Raw genomic sequence first — 21,926 nt, 5'->3', positions numbered from 1 at the left:
GAATTATTTAAGTATTTTGGTTTAAGTTATATAATTGTTTATTTACTACTCTTACCGAACTAATAACTTCGTTTTTTCTTTGTAGAAAACGCCGATAAAATTGAATACTTCCTTTTCCCCTAAAGGATAAAGAATCTACGATAAGAAAAAATTGTTGTCCTTATTGTTTGAAAGTCGTTAGAAATTTTACTAGACACATTGTAAATATCCATAGGTTAGAATCTGAAGTGATCGAATATTTAAAAATTCTTGATAGCGATTTGAAAGTAAGGAAGAAAAAACGTGAAAAATTGGCACAACAAATACGAAATAGAGGGAATTACTTACACAAGCAACAAGTTTTAGAAAATCATAATGGATTAATGATCACAAACAGAGGTCCTACACTGAATTTCTGCGATGTTCAATACTATACAGTATGCACTGGTACTTTCAAAAGAAAGTTATTATATAGACATTTAAAAAAATGTGCACAAAATGAAACATAACAATGGAGCCCGGTCTAGGGTGTTCAAGTTTTCATCAATCATGTTAACATATGATAACAATGAAATATCAGAATGTTTAAAAGATCAAATTTTTCCGACGTTTAATAATGATGAAATAGCAAGAGTAGCTATGAGAGAACCGTTAATATGTGCTTATGGTGGCTTACTGTTAAGTAACCACAAAGAGCACCATTTGAAGACGCATATCACATCAAAAATGAGGGATCTAGCGAAATTATATTTGGCAATAAAAAATCAACTATCAGCCATTGATAGCTTCGAAATGGCGTTTGATCCCATTTATTTTAATATATTTATAGGATGCATTAAAGAAATTAGTGGGTACAATGAAAGAACTGGTGATTTCCAAATTGCCAGCATGCTAAGTCGAATTGGCTCAGCAGTTAAGGATTGTATTGATATATTACTAAGGAGAACAATTCAAAATCCTTCGCTAACAGGCGCAGCTAGAGAAACTGTTAAAAATAAATTGCATGATTTTAAAGAGATATTCACCCACTCATGGAAATTTGAAATATCCACTAATGCAGAGAAATCGAGAAAAATGAAACCACTGATATAAAGCTTTTATGCAAAAAAATTATGGAAATGGAATTATATTTAGCCGAACGTTTTGAAAAGGAAAAAACATATTACGCTTACGAAGAACTCTGCAAAATCACAATTGCTCATATTATAGTTTTTAATAGGAGAAGAGCGGGAGAAGTTGCCAGAATACCCTTGAGAAACTACGCTGCCAGCGGAGAGGGCCAAGCAATTCCAGACGAAATAATTGAAATTATGATGGAAGACGAAAAACAAGCAATTAAATAATTGCATTGCTTTCATATTCCAGGAAAGCGTGGAAGAACCATCCCGGTCCTTCTGAGAGATCAAATGAAAAAAAATATAGACACAATTTTTGCCTATAGAAAATTCGTAGGGATATCAAACAATAATAAATATTTATTCCCTAAATTAGGAGAAAAACCATATCATTGTGGTTGTAAAGTGCTTCGGGACTTAGGAGTGCTTCGGGACTTAGGTGGTAGTCTTCAGTTACATTTTTTAAAATGGCAACCACATGACATCAACAGGGCTTCGACATCATGTTGCTAAAATGAATCAAATCGCAGGGAAAGATAATGCTTATGTCAACGCGCTGTCACAATTTATGGGGCATACTCCAGGCACTCATAAAGGTAATGCAGCTATGATCTTATATGTTTTTAATATCACATGTATAATTTCTGTTATCCTACAGGAAACTATATGCTCCCTCAATTGGCTCTGGAGAAAGGTATAGTTGGCCTGAATCTTTTAAAACTTGCAGATGGTGAGATAAACTGTAAAAAAAAAAAAAACTGAACTGGACAGTATAGAAAAATCAATTAATTTGCCCAACAAAAGGAAAACAAATAGAAATGTATAACGGCCAGTTCTTACAGATATAGTTGTTTCTTCTAAAGAGATGCTGTCAGAATCGAAATTTTCAGAAGACAGTTTTGAAAGCCCACGTAAGAAACAACGTACAAAAATCGTCAGAAGCAGATGGAGTGTACAGGAAAAGAAGGAGCTTTTTACAGAGTTTGCCGAATTTTTCATAAACGGACCCTGGTGACTACAAAATAAAAAAAATAAAAAGGAAACAGGTGTTCTGGCAGGAACATCCTGGAAACAAATCAATTCGTACATTAATAACTACCGAGTAAAAAAATTACCTTTGCTAGACAATCTAAATCTCATTTTAAACAAAAAAGTGTAAAATTAAATAATCATTTAAACGTTTTAGTTTTTCTCGTTATCATTTACCCATTAATTTTCCCCCATATGCCGTATGAAATTGTTTGTTTGTCATAGCAGATATTTTATTTACGAGAAAAAACTTGTTTTTCGATTTTGGTTATTAAAAATACTAATAATATACAAAAATCCTATTAAATGATGGAAATAAAATAGAGCTAGGACAAGCACGTTCCACACTGAAGGCCGAGGCGAGAGAATCCGAGTTGGTTAGTAATCCATACATTTTTTTTTTTATTATTGGCCTTATTATCTTGCATATTAGCCATAGTACGAATTCTTGTGTTCAAATTGGGGGTTATCGGGAAAAAAGGGCCAGAGGCGACGGTGGGAATCGAACCCACGACCGCGGCGTGAGAGTCTCTCATGCTAACCACTCGGCTACCGCGGTCCCCCATACATTTTTTAAAGAGGTAAAATAGTTATAAACATAACGAATCCCACCCGAGACACTAATTTTTCAATTCAACCACGCTTTCAATAAAATATTCAATTAAAGTCATTACTCCGGTTAATAGGACCAACTAAAACATGTTAATTTAAACTATAACTAATCTTTAGGAAAGGTATTGGTTGAGATAAAAAAAGTCGGTGTCACGAGCGGGATTCGCACCCACGACCGGCTAAATACGCCGCTGCTCTACCATTTCAGTACATTCAAGACTTGTTTTTTTTACTTCGTTGAAAACGAAGTGTAAGTGCAGCAATATTACGAGTAAATACTAATGGCACATGTTCATGCAGAATCATTAAGATAATTATGTTAATTTGTCAATTTAATAATTAAGTTAATCATACATTTCGGTAACCTCTCTGCACAAGACGCAGTTACAGTTCAACTTAATGCAATTTTTTTGTGGTAATTATATTTTATGACGTTACTCATTTGGCATAGAATAATTTCATGCCCTTAGGTAAAAATACGTTTGGCTTAGTTATTTTTTACATTAATTTTCCGTTGAGAAGGTGTAATGAATAATATATAATAATTCAATTATTTATACTTTTTAACTAGTCTTGGTTGAGATGAAAAAAAAGTCTTGTTTGTCACGATAACTAAGTGATTAGAGCAACGGCGCATTGAAGGGAAGGTGGTGAGCTCGAATTCCGCTCGTGATACTTTTTCATCTCAACCAGGACTAGATGAAAAGTATAATTAATTGAAATAATTAAATAGGTCAATTATCACCGCTAAATTTATATGGAATAATATGTAATAGTGTTCAACTGTCAATTGACCGAATTCAGTATTTGTACACATTGAAGCTAAAAAATAATTTTACTTCTTTAATTAAAACATTCAAGATAGATAAACGTCCGTGTTTTCTTTCTGTAAATCGCTAATGAGTTTGATTGCTCATGTTTTGTGCTTGTACAAAAAACGCCAGATCCAGTATCTTCTTGAGTTTTGAGGTCATCTGTGTACATCTTAACATTTGTGGTTTGTTAACATGATGATGATGGTGTCTACAAGTTCGGTTATTTGCAGTTTTCCGTCATCAAAGTTATGGTACCGTCTTCCAGAATCCACAGCATCTGAGTCAGCAAACTTCACTTCCATATAAATAGGGCTCAGGCGCTAGGGCCGACAGTCTTCCGTTAGTCTTCTATTAAGTCTTACTCTTAGTCTTATGCTAGACGCAGTGTTATGCTAGTTGTTGGCCGGTATACTTGTTGTATAAAATTGTATTCGTTATTATAAATAAAGTTTTTTTTTGGACTTTTATTATAACGGATTACATAACTGGCGCCCGAACAGGGACCGCGAAGGGCTAAAATTCATAAATCGTGACCATTTGTCCCGTTTTCTTTAAAGTGAATTTAGCTTGCATTCAGTGCTTTACTCGCGGTTACAACACCCCGGATCGAACTACAGCATCTACTGCATCACCTGCAAGAAATCAACCTGGAAGGCCAGAATAAACTACCAGCTAGCGTAAGTAACTCATCAATACTCAAACCTCCTAAATTCATAATCCCTCCAAACAACACTCCTAAAATGGCCAAAATAAATTACAAAATTTCTAAAGAAGATTATGATCATATCCCGTTCTTCGACGGTAACCCGTCTGAATTATCCTTTTTCTGTGACATAGTAGAGAACGCGTTTGCCATACTATGTGCGGAGAATGTAGTTGAAAGGGATTACAATCATAACATTTTACTTATTAAAGTGAAGAGTAGACTAGTAGGACCAGCTAGAAATATACTTCTTGCAAATAATATAGAACATTTATTAGGATTACTAACACACTTAAAAGAGAGTTTCGCTGATTCAAGATCATATGAAATATTAAAAGATGAAGTTTTACAAACAAAGTTAAACCCTAGAGAGTCACCAATAGATTTTGTAAACAGAGTGCAAGAGTTGAGGAATTTAGTTTATATTAGACTAGAAGCTGAAACTTTAAAACAGATAATAACACGCGTAGATAAAGAAATAATTTATCACGTTTATAAATGCTTACCCTCCAATCTTAGCAATCACATCATTATATTTTCCGATAATTTAGACGAACATATTAAGCACCTTAAAGCAACCTTCGAAAAATTAAAACAGCACAATCTGAAACTTCAACTCGATAAGACCGAATTTTTCAAAAGAGAACTTCTTTTCCTCGGTCACATAATCTCTGACAAAGGCATACAACCTAACCCTACAAAACTAGAAGCCATTAAAGCTTTTCCTATACCAAAGACTCATAAACAAATAAAACAATTCTTGGGTCTCTCTGGTTATTATCGTAAAATGATAAAAAATTATGCAAAAATTGCACGCCCTCTAACTCAAGCTCTACGTAAAGACAAAGACATAATTATAAACGATGAATACAGAGAAGCCTTCGAAACCTTAAAAACACTTTTGCAAAATAATCCTATATTACAATTACCCGATTTCAATAAATCTTTTACTTTAACGACTGATGCTTCTAATTATGCCCTAGGAGCTGTGCTCTCTCAAAACTTTGACGGTAAAGACTTACCTATCTCCTTTGCATCCAGGACTCTAAACAAACAGGAAGAAAACTATTCTACAATAGAAAAAGAATTGTTAGCAATCGTCTGGGCATGTAAACACTTTAGACCGTATCTGTACGGACGGAAATTTACAATACAAACCGACCACAAGCCCCTACAATGGCTTCACAATATGAAAGAGCCGAACGCAAAATTTATTCGCTGGAAGTATCTACTATCTGACTTTGAATATGAAATAAAGTTTGTCCAAGGCAAAACTAATTACGTAGCGGATGCCTTATCCCGTAACCCACCAAATCACCTAGACTGCTATGCTATCAGCGAAAACGATGAAATAATTGACGAATTCTTATCCAGACCCTCACCAGAAAATAATAGTGATATGATAGAAGATTTAGCCAGAGAATTTCATATCCCCGAAGAAGATGACAATGCAAATCTAGCGACACAACATTCACAAGAATCCTCAAATAGTCAAATTATAATCATTGAGGATAAGAGTAAAGGTGTCAATGTAGAGAAATACCAAATTACAATAACTCGTGGAAATCCTGATTCTAAAGTTCCCATTGAAAGACCTTTCAACAAGACTAGGTACAACTGGTACACTAGATACCCATATTCGAAAGACTTAGAAGAAAACTGCCTTGAATATCTACAACCTAATCGAACATACGGAATCCTCTGCTCACCTCAGATAGATAATTCTATTGACATACAAATTTATGATCAAATATTCAACCACTTGTCCAACATTATAAGAGAAACATTTCCTTCTGTTAAAATAAAACGATATTTTACAAAAAAACTTGATGTAATCGACCCTTCGGAGCAAGAAGAAATTACACTTAACTGGCACATAGGCAAAACCGCTCACCGAGGCATTCATGAAACGTATAGAAGCCTGTCTAAGCGCTACTATTGGCCAAAAATGCTAGAGAGTATAACTGGAATTATTAATAATTGTTCTCTCTGTCAAGAAGTTAAGTACGATCGTAGACCAATACGGCAGGTCTAAGAAATCACTCCAACTCCATCTAAACCCTTCGAAAAACTTCAAGGAGACATATTTCATTTTGATGGGAAACTAATTTTTACCCTTATAGACTGTTTTTCGAAAAAACTTTATGCCAATATAATTAAAGTATCGACAGCAAACGAAATAATAGGATCCCTTGAAGATTATCTCAGCCTATTCCCTTGCCCTAAAATAATACAGTTCGACAACGGTACGGAATTTAAAAACAGGCTAGTCGAAAACTTTTTGAAATACAATAATATAAACACCCATTTCACCACCCCGAACCATTCTGACTCCAACGGACTTATCAACAGGGCACATTCTACGCTCACTGAGATAATGAACGTCATAAAACTAGACAAAAATTATCCAACACCTAAAATCCTCCGACTTTCCTTAATAGCTTTTAACAATTCATTAATGTCAAATTTACAAATGACACCTAACGAAATAACTTTTGGGGTTCAGTCGAATAATAGCCCTTCAGACGATTTGATTCTAGAACAACGGGTAAAAGAATATCATGATGATAAGGAACTACTGTCTCGGGCCATCAAAAGAATTATTGAAAAAGAAAAAGAAGATCGAACAAATAAATTAAATAGAAATAGAGAAACTGTTGATATCCCAGAAGGCGAAATATATATACGCGATAAACAATTCGGGAAAGCCAAACCCAAATATAAAAGAGGAAATTACTCAAAATTAACAAAACTAGCTACAGTTAATAAAAAATCTTTTAAAATACACCCTAGTTTGATAAAAAGGCCCAGGAAAAATACAACTAATACTCTGCCTGTTTCAGATGAGAGAGGCATCACAAAAAACTTCCCTCCTGACCCTGGTGGTGAGCCTAGTCAGCATAGTAATTTTTACACTGGCGAGTCCAGTCAGCCCTATTCAAATTAATGACATGACCCAAGGACCTGGCATAACATCTTTTAAAATCACTAAGACGCTTGTTGTAGATAAATNGTACCGTCTTCCAGAATCCACAGCATCTGAGTCAGCAAACTTCACTTCCATATAAATAGGGCTCAGGCGCTAGGGCCGACAGTCTTCCGTTAGTCTTCTATTAAGTCTTACTCTTAGTCTTATGCTAGACGCAGTGTTATGCTAGTTGTTGGCCGGTATACTTGTTGTATAAAATTGTATTCGTTATTATAAATAAAGTTTTTTTTTTTTACTTTTATTATAACGGATTACATAACTTCGATAACATACATATATCAACACATCACACAAAATGTATAAAATAACATATAAAACTTTCATCATATTCCACACATCAAATATTTTTACATAGTCTAATTTTTCAACAATTTAGCTTTCCTTTTCCTATTTATCCCCGTCTACATAATCCTGAAAGGATAATCTTGCCGAACCATTACCAACGTTTTTTTCCCTTCGTCGGCTCTTTTCACCTCAAAGACGCCGACTCCTTATACAAAAATGTCTTTCTATATCGACTTCCTTCCCCACCCCTTCAAAATCCAACGTATACAAACATAAAACAGCAATATCTCACAGGCACTCACAACACGACACGCAAGAATGGCACACTTACGTAGAAAACAAACACTTTGAGTGAGTAGAAATACATTGATTGAATATAATTTTTTTTGCATTGTATAAATTCATTTTTTTCCCACATCCTACATGTATTTGTTAAATTTAAATAATGTTTGTAAATCCCAGGCCCTGAAGATGATCTCAATGAAGATCGAAACGTTGGCACGATAAAGAAAATGTTTTTCTGAAACCTCACCAGACCGCATCTCACGATTTCTGAATAATCATCGACAAACGGTCACTAATCACCACATACAGGATATCAGATTTGATCAGAGGAAATCGAATCGAGGCAGACTCTGAAAATCGATCTTGAGTAGATCTTTTTTCCCTATTGGCTTACAGAACCACGTGGAGTCGCCGCCCATAGAATGGGGTGGGTGTCAAATGTGGGGTCGGTTTTTATAAACTTTTTTTAGTCCAAAATTTGGCACTTTCTTATTAAAAAGAAAAAAAATAATAAAAAATACATAGTTTTTTTTATATATGAAAGTTATATAAATATTATTTTCATAACAATTAAGTCTTAATTTATATTAATCCATACACATTTAACCGTCATAATTGACCCTAACCACTTAATTTAAACTGACTGAGTTCAATAAAACAACGTGTATTAATATTTTACATTTATAATTGTTTACGTATACATACCTGCAAAATAAAATCGGTTTTTATAGTCTTTTTTTAAGTCCAAAATTTGGCACTTTCTTATTTAAAATATAATTTATAAAAATATATGCACTTTTGTATATATGAAATTTATATATATATATTTTTTTAAATAAATTTATTTATTAAAACTGGTCTTATTAGACCAACCATTATAGAATAAATAAATGTTTACATTCTTATAAACCCATTGTTACAATAAAATTTACATTTCACTATTCACTATTCATTTTTAACTACACAAGTTCATATGGCTTTGTTCTTTTCAATCTTCTGACCATGTTTCGATTATGTAAGAGTTTGGTCGCTTCCACATTCTTGTGCTGGCTGAGGCAAGCCTGGTGTTTGGCGGCAAATCTTTGTATTTCCGCGTGACTTCAGGGATCTTAAGATCCCTGTGTAAGTCCTTATCCCTTATGTACCAAGGTGCATTGACCATATTACGTAAGATTTTATTTTGAAGTGTTTGTAAGATTTTGATATTGCTGTGTTTGGTACAACCCCATAGTTGAATACCATATATCCACATAGGCTTTATGACTTGTTTATGTAATAATATTTTATTTTGTATAGTAAGATTGGAGCCACGTCCTATCAACCAGTATAGTTGTCTATACCTTAAACCTATTTCTGTCCTTTTTTTCTTCACGTGTTCTTTCCATCTCAGCTTGGCATCTAAGGTCATTCCCAGATATTTAGCTGTATTGCTGTATGGTATAGTAGTTCCATCGATTATGAGCGACGGAACATGGTCCACCTTTTTGTTTGTAAAGATTATATGAACTGATTTATGTTGATTTAGCTTGATTTTCCATTTTTTTGTCCATTCGTTTATCTTATTACATGCATTTTGGAGGATTTCGGTTGAGTGGGTTATAGTCGGTCCTATTGATATCACCGCTGTGTCGTCTGCAAAAGTTGCAATTTTTACTCCATCTATTTTCGGAAAATCACTGGTGTATAACAAGTAAAGCAGTGGACCTAATATGCTACCTTGTGGCACTCCTGCATTTATTGTTTTTAATTTTGAATATTGATCTTCTTGTTTGACTCTAAACAGTCTGTCAGTTAGGTAGGAACTGATAATATCGACATACTGCTTTGGTAGCATACCATTTTAGTTTATTGATGAGTCCTTCGTGCCACACCTTGTCAAAAGCTTGTGAGACATCAGGGAAGATAGAACAAATTTGTTTTTCTTCAAGAGATTTTTCTATTACATCCGATACTCAGTGAATTTGGTCTATTGTTGAATGTCTGGTTCGGAATCCAAATTGGTCGTCAGGAATGATTTTCTTTTTTTCTATGATGTGTTTTATTCGTTTTAATAATAACTTTTCGAAGAGTTTTGACACTGTTGGTAGTAGTGATATTAGTCTATATGATTTGACCTCGTTCGCCGGTTTTCCAGTTTTATTTTATATCATAATGACTTCTGCGAATTTCCAGATGCTGGAAATATGAAATTTATATAAATATTGTTTTCATAACAAGCCTTGTTAAAAGGATTTATGGTTGAAATTTATATAATGGAATCCTTTCTAGATTGTGCCACATAATTTATGTATAAATACATATATAATATGCATATAATATTTATGGGTTTATTAATTTTGCAATTACAGGCGAATTTGGTAGTTGTTTCGCATGTCCTGGTGTTGAATAATGAAATTATGTGATTTACTTGTTTTCCAACAGCCTTTTATAATTATATAATGTACATGTCTGGTACACAATATACATTATGCATATACATAAAAATATTTTTTATTTTTGTATATTGTTTTTATATATTGGCGGTTTGCCGCCATGTGGCTCCTCATACAAGGTGTAAGTTATTAGAAGCTTAGTTTTGACCAAAACAAAGATACGGACGTTCTTTTGTCGCCATAACTCGAAGTTGGAACTCCTCTGGGCGAGGTTGGGCGTTCGTCACGTTCTTCCTGAGCCATCCTCCCAGAAGTTGCTCTTCTCGAAATAATCCCAAGCGAACAATTCCGCCACGTGTATAATTTGAAATAGGAATAAATGTGACGAAATTTTAAATTGGTCAACTTAATTATTAGGTAATCAATATTTCCTTTAACATATACAAGTAATAAACTAATACAGAAAAAAACTGGGATGTAAAGAACATTTCCTTATTTTTTTAACAAAGCAATATGGTTTTTCTAATTGTAGTAAAGTCAAAAATAGAAAAGGAAATCCAGGCATAACCTGGATTCTTTGTTTTCCTAATTATATTTCATACCCTGCACAAATTGTAGAAATATGAAATGGACTCAGTCAAGAAACCCTCGGATGCCAGGCCCAAGAGGAAACATATACCGACTTGTTTTGTCGAAAGGGAAATCGGAGGTGTCCGAAAAGCCACCGGACCATCAAAATGCCTGGAGCTTAAAGCGGAGGAAAACCTGATCAACAGGGAATATGAGGAATTTGTACGTCCAATCTGACTAAATAGACTAAATTTGCTTGTATTGACTGCAACTATTTTTTTAATTTCAGGAATGCAAGTTTCCGGAGGTGGCTAGATCAACGTTTCTTATGGTGTTCAGCGCTGATAGGTAATTAAATTAAATTTCTTTTTATCTTCATTGTGCAACAGCTTATAAAGAAAAAGCTTTTATTTTAAAGATTAATATTTGGGGTCGTGCACTTTGTTTAAATTAATTGGAGATAAGCACCAAGGAAAAGTGATAATGTTGACAAAATATTGAAATTGTACTCAAATCTACACACTCCTTTGGTAATAAATCAAAGTTTTGATAAACAAATTTCAAAATATACATAAGCAACTTGATAGCATACAATTCAACAATAAAAATATTCCACCATTTAGATTCTAAACTTTACAATATTTCTTTAAAATAGTTGATATCTGATTTGTTTTTCAGCACTAGTAAAATTTAGGTTCTAAAAAAAAGTTTTTAAAGAAAACTGGTAATCTTAGAAAAATACGCTATTTTGGTTTGTTTCTTATCTAAAATAAACTTTTAGCAACATTTCCAAAAGTAATTGGGCACTCACACCGTTGGTACAAAAATAACATCTAGGTAGGTCTTTTTAAATCCAATATTTTTTTAACGGAAAAACTAAAATAATGTTTTGTAAATGTTCATTAATTTAGTATGTAGGTGACTTATAAATAAAAATGTTCATTGAAAAAACCCCATTTGTAAGTATGTTGGGATCGAATGCATGGCCACTGGAACCGGGACCTTACCTTCAGTAATGAGCTCTGAGTCCACTCCAAACAGTTGTGGCCACCATCACCATTTTTATAACTTTAACAAAATATCCATTATATTTCGTGGTCTGATTGACCATATAACTTATTTCAATTAATTAATCTTTTTATGTGTAAGGTATTGGTTGAAATGAAAAAGCCGAAGGTCGTGGGTTCGAATTCTGCTCGTGACACTAACTTTTTCATTTCAACAAGGCCTTACATAAAAAGATTATTTAACAAAATAGTTTGAACATTAAACTAATTTATTCATAAATAATGTCTTAATAAATACATAAAAATGAGAAAAATTGAGAAAAAAAAGTTGTGAGATTTCCTCTTGGCATTTGCACTGTCTGAAACCTATAGTTTGGTTGTTCTAATAATCGCTTGCCCATCTTTGCTGTTTTTGTCTGTTAGGCATCCACAATTGTGGGTATAGTTAATCAAACTTTACGTCCATTAAAAACCACCATTGAAGATGGCTAGAAGCTAAGATGCTAATGGCAGATAGAAACAGTAAGCCTAGACTGGTAAAAATCATTTTGTGTTGGAGAATTGTGAGGAAAAAAGGAATTTCGAACAAAAAAATAAGTCACAACAGGAGTGTTAGTAAGTTTTAAAACCAAACGGACCTTCACAAGGAGAAGTTCGCTTTGATTCAGCCCTTTTATACTCTGTAATGTTCAAGTTTTTAAAGTTCTTGTAATCCTTGATCACTAGTTAAAATTAAAACAGTATTTATCTCATTTTACTTACTTTTATTGATATTGAAAAAGGAGATCGTTTCTACAATAAATCAAATGTCTCATATTTATTAGGGGTTTGACTACCAGCACAGCCTAAGGAATTTTCTTTGATAATTGAACTTGAGCAAGTTTTAGGATAGTCTGAACTACTGTACATTCCCCTTGAATCAGTTGGATGCAAAACTTCCTGTAATTATTTTACTTTATGTACAATGAAATGCGATAGTGGCTTACATGACAATTAAACAAACCAAATTAATTGAAGGGATGATTTGAATTATGATATCAGATGAAGAGTGAGAGCTTTTTTAGTTCTTTACAATTCCAACTTAGGATTTCTTGCAAAACCATCAGCTTGGGAGGAAGATAGAACAAAAATGTTTACTGAGAAGGAAAAAAACAGAAGAAATCTACAAACAATTTATATTTTTAATCTTGATTGACCCCTTCTACAAATTCGGTCTGAGTGTCTTGAACTCCTCATACATTCACTGTGCCAAACATAAACAGCAAGGTTGTTGGTTGATTTTTTTCCAGTCTTCTTCATTCAGTTATTCTTTGCTACATTAGGACTTTAAAATATATTGTCTCCAATTAAAAAAAACAAACTTTTATTATAATTTTCAGAAAGGAAATTCAGTGTTCTTAAAGACAGTGAGAGTTATTTGTACACAAAACAAATAATAAAATAAATAAAAGATGAAAATTGACGAAACATGGTATCAAGGGTGAAATAAAAAGAAAAAATAATTTTTATTATATTTAACAATGGCTAAAGTTAAACCCTCACTACAAATTAATTAGTCTAAAATAGCATAGGGGTGGTGGGGATTATTTCATATGTCACCAGAACTTAAATCATAAGACAACCGTTAGCACAGATAGATCATTTTAGCCTAATTTTTTATATAATTGTTAAATACGCTACATTATACCAAATATGTAATATTTAAAATACACCCTAATTTTTTTCCAGGAAACTCATAGCTTCAACACATGGAAATCGCAATGTATATATAAGTGATCTTACAACTGGTAAACACATAAAAACGTTAACCGGCCACCCAAGAACTCCATGGTGTATAGCATTTCATCCTAATTCCAATCAGATTCTTGCATCTGGATGTTTAGGCGGACAAGTTAGAGTATGGGATCTGCAAGTAAGTTTTATTGAAAAATTGTATTAAACAACAAAAATCAGCGTGATATTACTTTGTAAAAAAACAGTCTGCTTTGGAAGTAGAATACTTTAAAAACTTCTTAACACTTTCACAGCAGATTAAGCTTCAAAAAATAAAATTTACCTGATAAAAAATTCAAAGGAAACACATCCAGCTGTGAATGTGTTAAGCAGATGTGTGGTTAAATATTAATGTTGGCAGGCCTAGGACAAATGGTTGATAAATTTAATGGGTTCTCTCTTATATGTTACACTTATCATTGTAAACTTAATTGTTATTTTTTATTGGGCTCAGTTTCATTCATATTTATTTTTAGAGACGAAATTTGAGATAAAAAGTAAATGTATTAGATGGGATTTGACCCATGGTCTTCAGACCTTTCTGAAGATTGGGTTCAAATCTGATCCGTGACAGTGACTTTTGTTATTTTATATTTCGCTTTTAAAAATTAATGTTATAAACTTATTAGAGTGCACTTTTTTTTGTCTAAATGATTTTTCAAAGTGACCAGTGCTGAGTAAACATTGACAAATTCTGACTGCCGACGTAACAAAATTCAAAAACCTTAGGATATAAGGAAGTAAACAGTATGAGGAAATTTAGAGAATATTACAAAAAAAAAAAAAAAATAATAATAACATAAATCCCAGGCCCTGAAGATGATCTCAATAAAGTTCGAAACATTGGCATGATAAAGAAAATATTTTTCTAAAACCTACGCCACATCAGACTGCATCTCACGATCTCCAAATAATCATTAACTAATGGTCACTAAACACCACACATTTCTACACGAGAAGAACGAAGAACATGGAATTCTATGAATAGATTTCACCTACATATGGACATTAAGCAAAGAGTACTCTGAAGGACATCGCCAACCATGAAAAGAAATTTGCATCAGCCATCAGAGAACTTTTTTGTTGAAATGCAGACAATACAAGGTATTTCCTACTCACATAAAAAACAACTTAAACTTCACAATTGCCTCATTAACACGACCAAACACCAAAATTAATGACATACATGAGGCCACAATACATTTCAAAAGAAACATTTTAATCATAGAAATCACTACCAGCATTAAAAACATTAAGACACTAACACAAAACTCACACCAATTAAAACTTTGTACCACCAAAATAATACCTACAGATGTTTTTAAAAAATTTCTACAAATATCAAACAGAGGCATACAATTTCCACTTCGATCAAATTAAAAACAAATCCACCATAAAACTTAACAACTTAATTGACAAACACCTGATAACACAATTGGTTTCTAAACCTAACAAAAACTACCTCCAGAAATCCAAAACTTCCTATCACTTGGTCCCAAACATTCCATTCTTTACAACAAAACAGATTTCCCAACAGCTAAATTAATTACTGATGTAGACTGTGCAATCCAAAAGTCAACAAAAACCGAAGAAGAAAAAGATCAAAATGCATTAACAGTAACAAATCACTTACAACACCTCACTACAAATCAACACAACATAGCTCAACAAACATACACCAAAACAAAAACATTTCTCAAAAATAATCCAGACATACTCATTCTTTCTGCTGATAAAACAAAACAAACAGTAGCAATTAGCAAAAAAGATTACAAGGAAAAAATTAATAAAATTATCAATGACAGAAACACATACAGCACAATTAAATCATACCCTACCCCTTCTCTCATCAAACAGAGAAACAAAATCCTTCAAGAAACACTTAAACAAAAAGAAATTGACACATACATCTACACTCACAATCACTTCAAAACAATTCTCCAATACCCCCGAAACTATACGGATCTATAAAAACATAAACCTGAACATCCTCTAAGACCAATAATTTCATTTGAAAATTCCCCTACATACAACATGACAAAATACCTAACTAATATACTCAACATCACAGATAACACGTATAACGTAAAAGATTCATTTCATTTCATTAACAAAATTAATAATATTCACATCCCCTCTCACTACTCTCTCATATCCCTAGATGTTTCATCATTGTTCACCAACATTCCAGTAGACACAACACTGAACATTATTAAAGATAAATGGCCCAACATAACACCACACACAAGTCTATCAAAAAACACGTTAATAACAATGGTTCGACACTGCTGTATTAATGGATATTTTACGTATAACAATCAATTTTACAAACGACTATTTGGCATAGCCATTGGTAACAACCTAGGCCCGATACTTGCAGATATAATTATGACACATCTATTAAACACAGTTATACCACAACTTTCTTTCATATTACCCTTCCTCACTAAATACGTGGATGATATATTAACAGCAGTTCCCACAGATCAAATTCAAACTACATTAGATACATGTCACAGCTTTCACCCACACCTACAATTTACACATGAAATTGAAAACAACAAAACAATATCATTTTTAGACACACACGTAATAAAACAACCAAATGGCACATTAATCACAGATTGATATTGAAAACCAAGAAACAGATTGCTACCTCAACTTTACATCACACCATCCTCTTCATATAATAATAAACACGGCCAAAGGGTTACTTCACAGAATTATTACCCTAAGCCATGAATCTTTTCAACACAAGAACAAAGATATACAAATATATCCTACATAACAATCACTACCCTAAATACATAATCAATAGAATAATCAACAACTATAATTCAACACTAACACCATCTGCTATTACTAATAATACCACATCAAATACAGAGAAACCAACATATATTTCCATGCCATTCATTCACGGCCTATCACATAAATTAAACACATTTCTCTCTTCTGATAACTTTAAAATAGCCTTTAAAAACTATAAAACAATTCACACACTTTTTCCAAAATTAAAGACCACACCAGTAACAAATAAGTCTGATGTAATTTACAAAATCAATCCTCTCTCTCCTCCTGTTAGAAAAAATGTTTCCTATTACAGAGTATATAAAAAAAAACACAAAAAAAAATTATTTATCAAACAGACCAGACCTGCTGATGAAGAGTTTGTATTATCAAGACAGTTGAATCACTGTGAATATGTAAGTGACATCCACAACGGCTGCTTCTGTCAACATAATAGATCCTGCAGACTCAGCAACTCTACAGAGATATTAGACCCTCTCCCACCATTTTCAAGAGACTCATACACAGACTCAGACCCAGATTTGGAGTTGAACCGCATCTTAATCACGACCTTGTCCTAATTTTTATTTTAAAAGTTATTCACTTTTATGTAAAGTTAATTGTAAACTTTAATAATATATAATAAATAAATCTTTTTTTTAATACGAGTGTCTTTGAGTAAAATTTATAACTTGTATGTATATAACATTAACAGCTATTAATTAGTATTATGTCGTAGTTTTTAGCTTTGTGCTATATTTCTCATGGTGGTTGCAGCTCCTGAGTGGTCCCTTGAAAAATTGTAAGTTATTATAATGCCATGTTTTACCAAAATAAAGATTGGTGACAATCTTTTATCACCAGAACTCTTTAGGGTAAGGTTGGGCATTCATCCAGAGCCACCCTTCCTGAAATGCTTCTTTGGAAAATTTATTGTTTTAAAAAGTATGTATATACTGTCTTCTTTCTTCCTGTGCCAACTCCTCAATGAAAAAGTAACAAAAATGGACTCCAACATCCAACGAAAACAAAACCTATTTAAATTGTGCTAAATTGTTTATGAACTTTGGGGAGGGGGAGGCGTCAGTGGCCACAACGGTTTAGGCATTGACATGGCCCTCATCACTGCAAGGTAAAGGTTTTGGGTCTGAATCCACCACCCCTGCATTTGAAAAAGATGGAACAAATAAGTTTTTGTTTACAAAACCACCAACACCCTGAGGGTTCATATAACTTCGTAGTTAAAATACCGTTGTAAAAAAAAGTTCTTTGCCAAAATTTTTTATGCATTACGTTTTTCAAATAGGGAGAAAGTGAAATTTGGACAGCTGAAAGTCAAACAGTAATCGCTTCCCTTACTTTCCACCCAACTGATCATGTTTTAGTAATTGCTTCTTATAACGAAGTTCATTTCTGGGATTGGAGTAGAAAGGCGCCATTTGCAAAGTGCAGTACATCTAATGAAAGAGAAAAAGTCAGGTATAGAAGTATTTTTATAAGTTTGTGAGCCTACTTTATAATTTTTTGTCCTCTTCAGGTATGTCTCATTTGATCGATATGGACATAAACTCATTACCGGTATTGCAAATGCTCCTGAACTTACGAGCCAATGGGATAAGATAGGGACGTTGACTAATCAATGCTCTCATTCTGACCATGAAGGGATGGTGGCAGTATACTGCCGGTATATGGAAGAGTATGAACAGCTGGAAGAAAGATATGTAAGGCTGATGAATGCAGGAGTACCAAGAAGAATCAGATTTAACAACGTGACAAGACAAACAGTAAGGAATTTTCAATGAAATTAAACATTTAACATAATAAAATGAACATATAATTTTTTAGGTGGACAGAGGCACTGATCCAATGATAGTTACAAGATTCATTCCCTCCAGGAACTGGTGTCCTCTGTGCCAAAAAACTGTTAACCCAAGCCCAACTACTGCAACAGAATCAACATCTGCAAATTTACCTGGACCTTCCTGTTCCACTACAGCCTCAAGTTCTAATTTTAATATGGTAGAACCAAATGTTCAGTGCTCAGATTCAGGAGGAACTTCACATAGTAATATTGAAAGAAGTGACAGAGATAGCAGCCTAACAAGAAAGCAAACAGTAAGTATTTTGACTTAATTGATAAACTATTTTTAAAAAGTAATATATGTTATTTTAAAAATTACACACTTAAAATTTTATACATATCCACAGTAAGACATTAGATTACTGTTCACCTCTTTGGGCTCCCTTTCAATCCACCCATATTAGAAGCGGTTCAAAAAAGATTTTTGTGCCTGATACATTATAGAGCAATTGGAGAATACAGAGATATTACTGTTAATGACAGATCTGAAATAGACGACTGTTCTGTACAGAAGGAATTTCTTTGATTGTGTATTATTGTTTAAATAATTACATTCCTTAACTGATTGCCCATTACTGCTTAACTGAATTAATTTTCATGTTCCATCTTATCATTCCAGAAGTCAAATTACATTCTCCGGTCAAAATGCCAACTAATTATGCGCCAAATTCAGTTTTATACCAAGAACAACAAATTTGTTAAACTTATTAGAAAATATTTAATGTTTAATTATTATTATTATTTATAATTTAATTATAAATATTTAATGCAGTTTAAGCAAATTAAAAAATTAAATATTGTAACATTAATATAATTAATTTGATTATAATTAATAATTGATATATATTTATATAGTGTTAATACATTTTCATATTGTTTCTATTCATTCTAAACTGTTGTTTTATCTTATTACTATAAATATTTCTAAATTTATCTATAGTTATGACTTTAAAGGTATGGTATGGTATGGTGAAAAAGTATACTAGGAAGCGGGACTTGCTGCACACCCCAGGCACTGCAGCCTTCTGGCTTGCTTGTACCTTCCTTGTTCCTAAGTTTTTTTCCTATGTTAGGTTAAATCTCCATTGAGCTGTTGCTTCGTATTCGAAGATAATATGAGTGGCTTTCAGTCAAAACGTAGTCTCTTTCTTGTTGGGACTTGCCATCCCTTGTTTTTTATCTGTTTTGTGATATCGTCCACTTTTTTCTTCATCTCAATGAATATGATTGCTTTGAATCCCTGTTCTGACCCCAACTCTCTGAGTAGCAATGACAGCTTGGATTCCTTTTTGCAGTCGTCTATGATTTCAACGATCTAACATACGTTGTGGTTAGCGGCGAGCTCGAGCGAGCTGATGTTGACTTGAATGTTGTCTGAGAGGAAATCCTTGACTAGGGCCTGCACTTCTTTCAGCCATGTTGCAGATCACATCAGCACCAGCCTGTTAGGCCTGATCTGCTCTATTATCTTTTGGATCTGTGGCTCGAAGCCCATGTCGAGCATGCACTTCGCTAGGAGTAGATACGTGCACCGTCTCAAATTCGTCGTCCCTTTCTAGAGAAAATCGATCAGACGGCCTGGTGTCGCTATCATGATTTCAACTCCCCTTTCAAGGTCCCTAGCCTGCAGCCCCTTGGGTGCTCCACCAAAAGTGCAGGTGTTTCTGATCATCGAGGGTGAGCCAAAGTCCTGGGCCACTGTCTGGATCTGTTGAGTGAGTTCGCGTGTGAAGGCAAATATGAGAGTGATCGGCCCTTCGCCTCTTGACAACCTCAGCTGTGATTAATATGGACTGCTGCTGGTAGAATATAAGCGAGTGTTTTTCCTGAGGCGGTCTGGGCGATTCCTACAAAATCTCTTCCTGACAAAGTGATTGGCCAGCCTTGAGCCTGGAGCGAACAGTCAGCTTGGCAAAACCCTGTCGCAGAATCTCACAAGCCATGAGGTAATCTGGAAAGTTGCCCTCTTCGAAATACTGAGACGGCGGCGGGACACATAAGTTTTTCTGGAATGGCATGAGCGTGCCCTCGTTTAATTATGGTTGTACGCCCAAATTGTTTAGTTCCTTTCCAATTTAATTGTTTCTAGAGCCTAAGTGAGCTTTTCCTAGCCTCTCCTTGTATGAATATTTCCAGTGGAGGTAGGTTTAGCAAAGTTACTAATTTATTTAGAAATCGTGAGATGCGGTCTGGTGTGATGTAGGTTTCAGAAAAACATTTTCTTTATCGTGCCAACGTTTCGATCTTTATTGAGATCATCTTCAGGGCCTGGGATTTACAAACATTGTTTACATTTAACAAATACATTTAGGATGTGGAAAAGTGAATTTATACAATGCAAAATATATTTTTTATATTCAATCAAAGTATTTCTACTCACTCAAAGTGTTTGTCTTCTGTGTAATTGTGCCATTCTTGCGTGTCGTGTTGAGAGTGCCAGTGAGATTTTGCTGTTTTATGTTTATATACGTTGGATTTTGAAGGGGTGGGGAAGGAAGTCGGTATAGAAAAGACATTTTTGTATAAGGCGTCGGCTTCTTTGAGGTGAAAAGAGCCGACGAAGGGAAAAAATGTGTTGGTAATGGTTCGGCCAGATTATCCTTTCAGGATTATATAGAAAGGGATAAATAGGAAAAGGAAAGCTAAATTGTTGGAAAATTAGACTATGTGAAAAATATTTGATGTGTGGAATGTAATGTGATGATATAGGTATGTTATCTGTATTGAATTTGATTAATGATATTGGCGTAGCTGCGACTGAGTTTACATGTATCTGTTCTGTAATTGATGCTGTGTTTATCTCGGTTGATATAAACCATTTCTAAGAAATTACATTTATATTTGTTTTGTTCTGTATGTAATCTCACGATTTCTAAATAAATATCGATTAACGGTCACTAATCACCACACAAAGTTACTATTGTTAATAGGGGTTGTTCTCATAGCCTCTTTGATACATAGGTTTGCTAGTCTTTTTATGCTGCCTAATGTTTGGGTAGCTACTTTTTATTGAGCTTTGTTCCACCAGGTTAGTGATCCATAGGTTATTCTGGGTCTTATTACTGCCATGTATAGCCAATAGGCCATTTTCGGTTTTAATCCCCAAGATTTGCCTTAGGTCCTTCTTGTGGTCATTAGTGATATTTTATTTTTTGCCACAGTATGTTGCAGGTGAGGATTCCAGGTTAATTTCTTATCAAAGATTATTCCTAGGTATTTGATCTCATTTTTTAGTTGCAGCATTTCGTTATAGAAACATAATCCTTGTTTTTCTATATTTCTTTTCTTGGTGAAAGCAATTAAGGTGGTTTTTGAGGGGTTTACTTTAAGTCCCCGTTTTAAACACCATTGTTCCACCAGGTTTAGTGCTCTTTGGGTGAGCTCTTTTAATGTTGAATCGAATATCCCCCTGACTAGTATGGCATGTCATCTACATAGCCTTGGGTGTAAATTCCACTTTCATTTAGTTTGCATATGAGGTCATCCACTATCATATTCCACAGCAGAGGCGAGAGTATTCCTCCTTGCAGACACCCTCTCGCCACCACTGCTTCTACTTTTTCGTTGAACATTGAGGCCTGCACTTTACTGCTTTTTAGCATTGATTCTATCCATCTACAGCAGGTTTTGTCTGTTCCTTGCTGTTTGAGTGATGTAACCATTGCTTCGAAAGGAGTGTTGTCAAATACTCCTTCAATGTCCAACAAAGTTCCCAATACTAGTTCTTGGTTGTTCAGTGAA

At 33.9% G+C, this 21,926-nt stretch overlaps 1 protein-coding gene, 1 long non-coding RNA gene and 1 pseudogene across 5 annotated transcripts in view; 2 read left to right on the top strand and 1 right to left on the bottom strand.

The window, feature by feature from the left end:
* Positions 1-1,327: 1,327 nt before the first annotated feature.
* Positions 1,328-2,197, top strand: LOC112127871. Its single transcript, XR_002910763.1, has 2 exons — positions 1,328-1,690; positions 1,753-2,197. It is a non-coding gene; the product is annotated as an uncharacterized LOC112127871 (long non-coding RNA).
* An 8,196-nt stretch (positions 2,198-10,393) lies between these two features.
* Positions 10,394-21,926, top strand: part of LOC106665611 (mucin-5AC-like) — a 31,663-nt gene continuing 20,130 nt past the window's right edge. For 3 of the 4 annotated variants that reach the window (XM_014392115.2, XM_024229367.1, XM_024229366.1), the window contains exons 1-7: positions 10,395-10,601; positions 10,803-10,976; positions 11,044-11,102; positions 13,490-13,673; positions 17,631-17,803; positions 17,862-18,108; positions 18,170-18,439. In XM_014392115.2, coding sequence (XP_014247601.1) covers positions 10,812-10,976; positions 11,044-11,102; positions 13,490-13,673; positions 17,631-17,803; positions 17,862-18,108; positions 18,170-18,439 — 1,098 coding nt within the window. In that variant the 5' untranslated portion in view covers positions 10,395-10,601; positions 10,803-10,811. Of the gene's footprint in view, positions 10,602-10,802; positions 10,977-11,043; positions 11,103-13,489; positions 13,674-17,630; positions 17,804-17,861; positions 18,109-18,169; positions 18,440-21,926 lie in introns of all 4 variants that reach the window. The other variant, XM_014392114.2, reaches the window with a different exon arrangement.
* LOC106665582 lies at positions 19,489-20,227 on the bottom strand (annotated as a pseudogene).

Source organism: Cimex lectularius, unplaced genomic scaffold (assembly GCF_000648675.2).
Source record: "Cimex lectularius strain Harlan isolate CLEC.00 unplaced genomic scaffold, Clec_2.1 scaffold355, whole genome shotgun sequence".
NCBI lineage: Eukaryota > Metazoa > Arthropoda > Insecta > Hemiptera > Cimicidae > Cimex > Cimex lectularius.
This window is presented reverse-complemented; position numbering and strand designations above follow the sequence as displayed.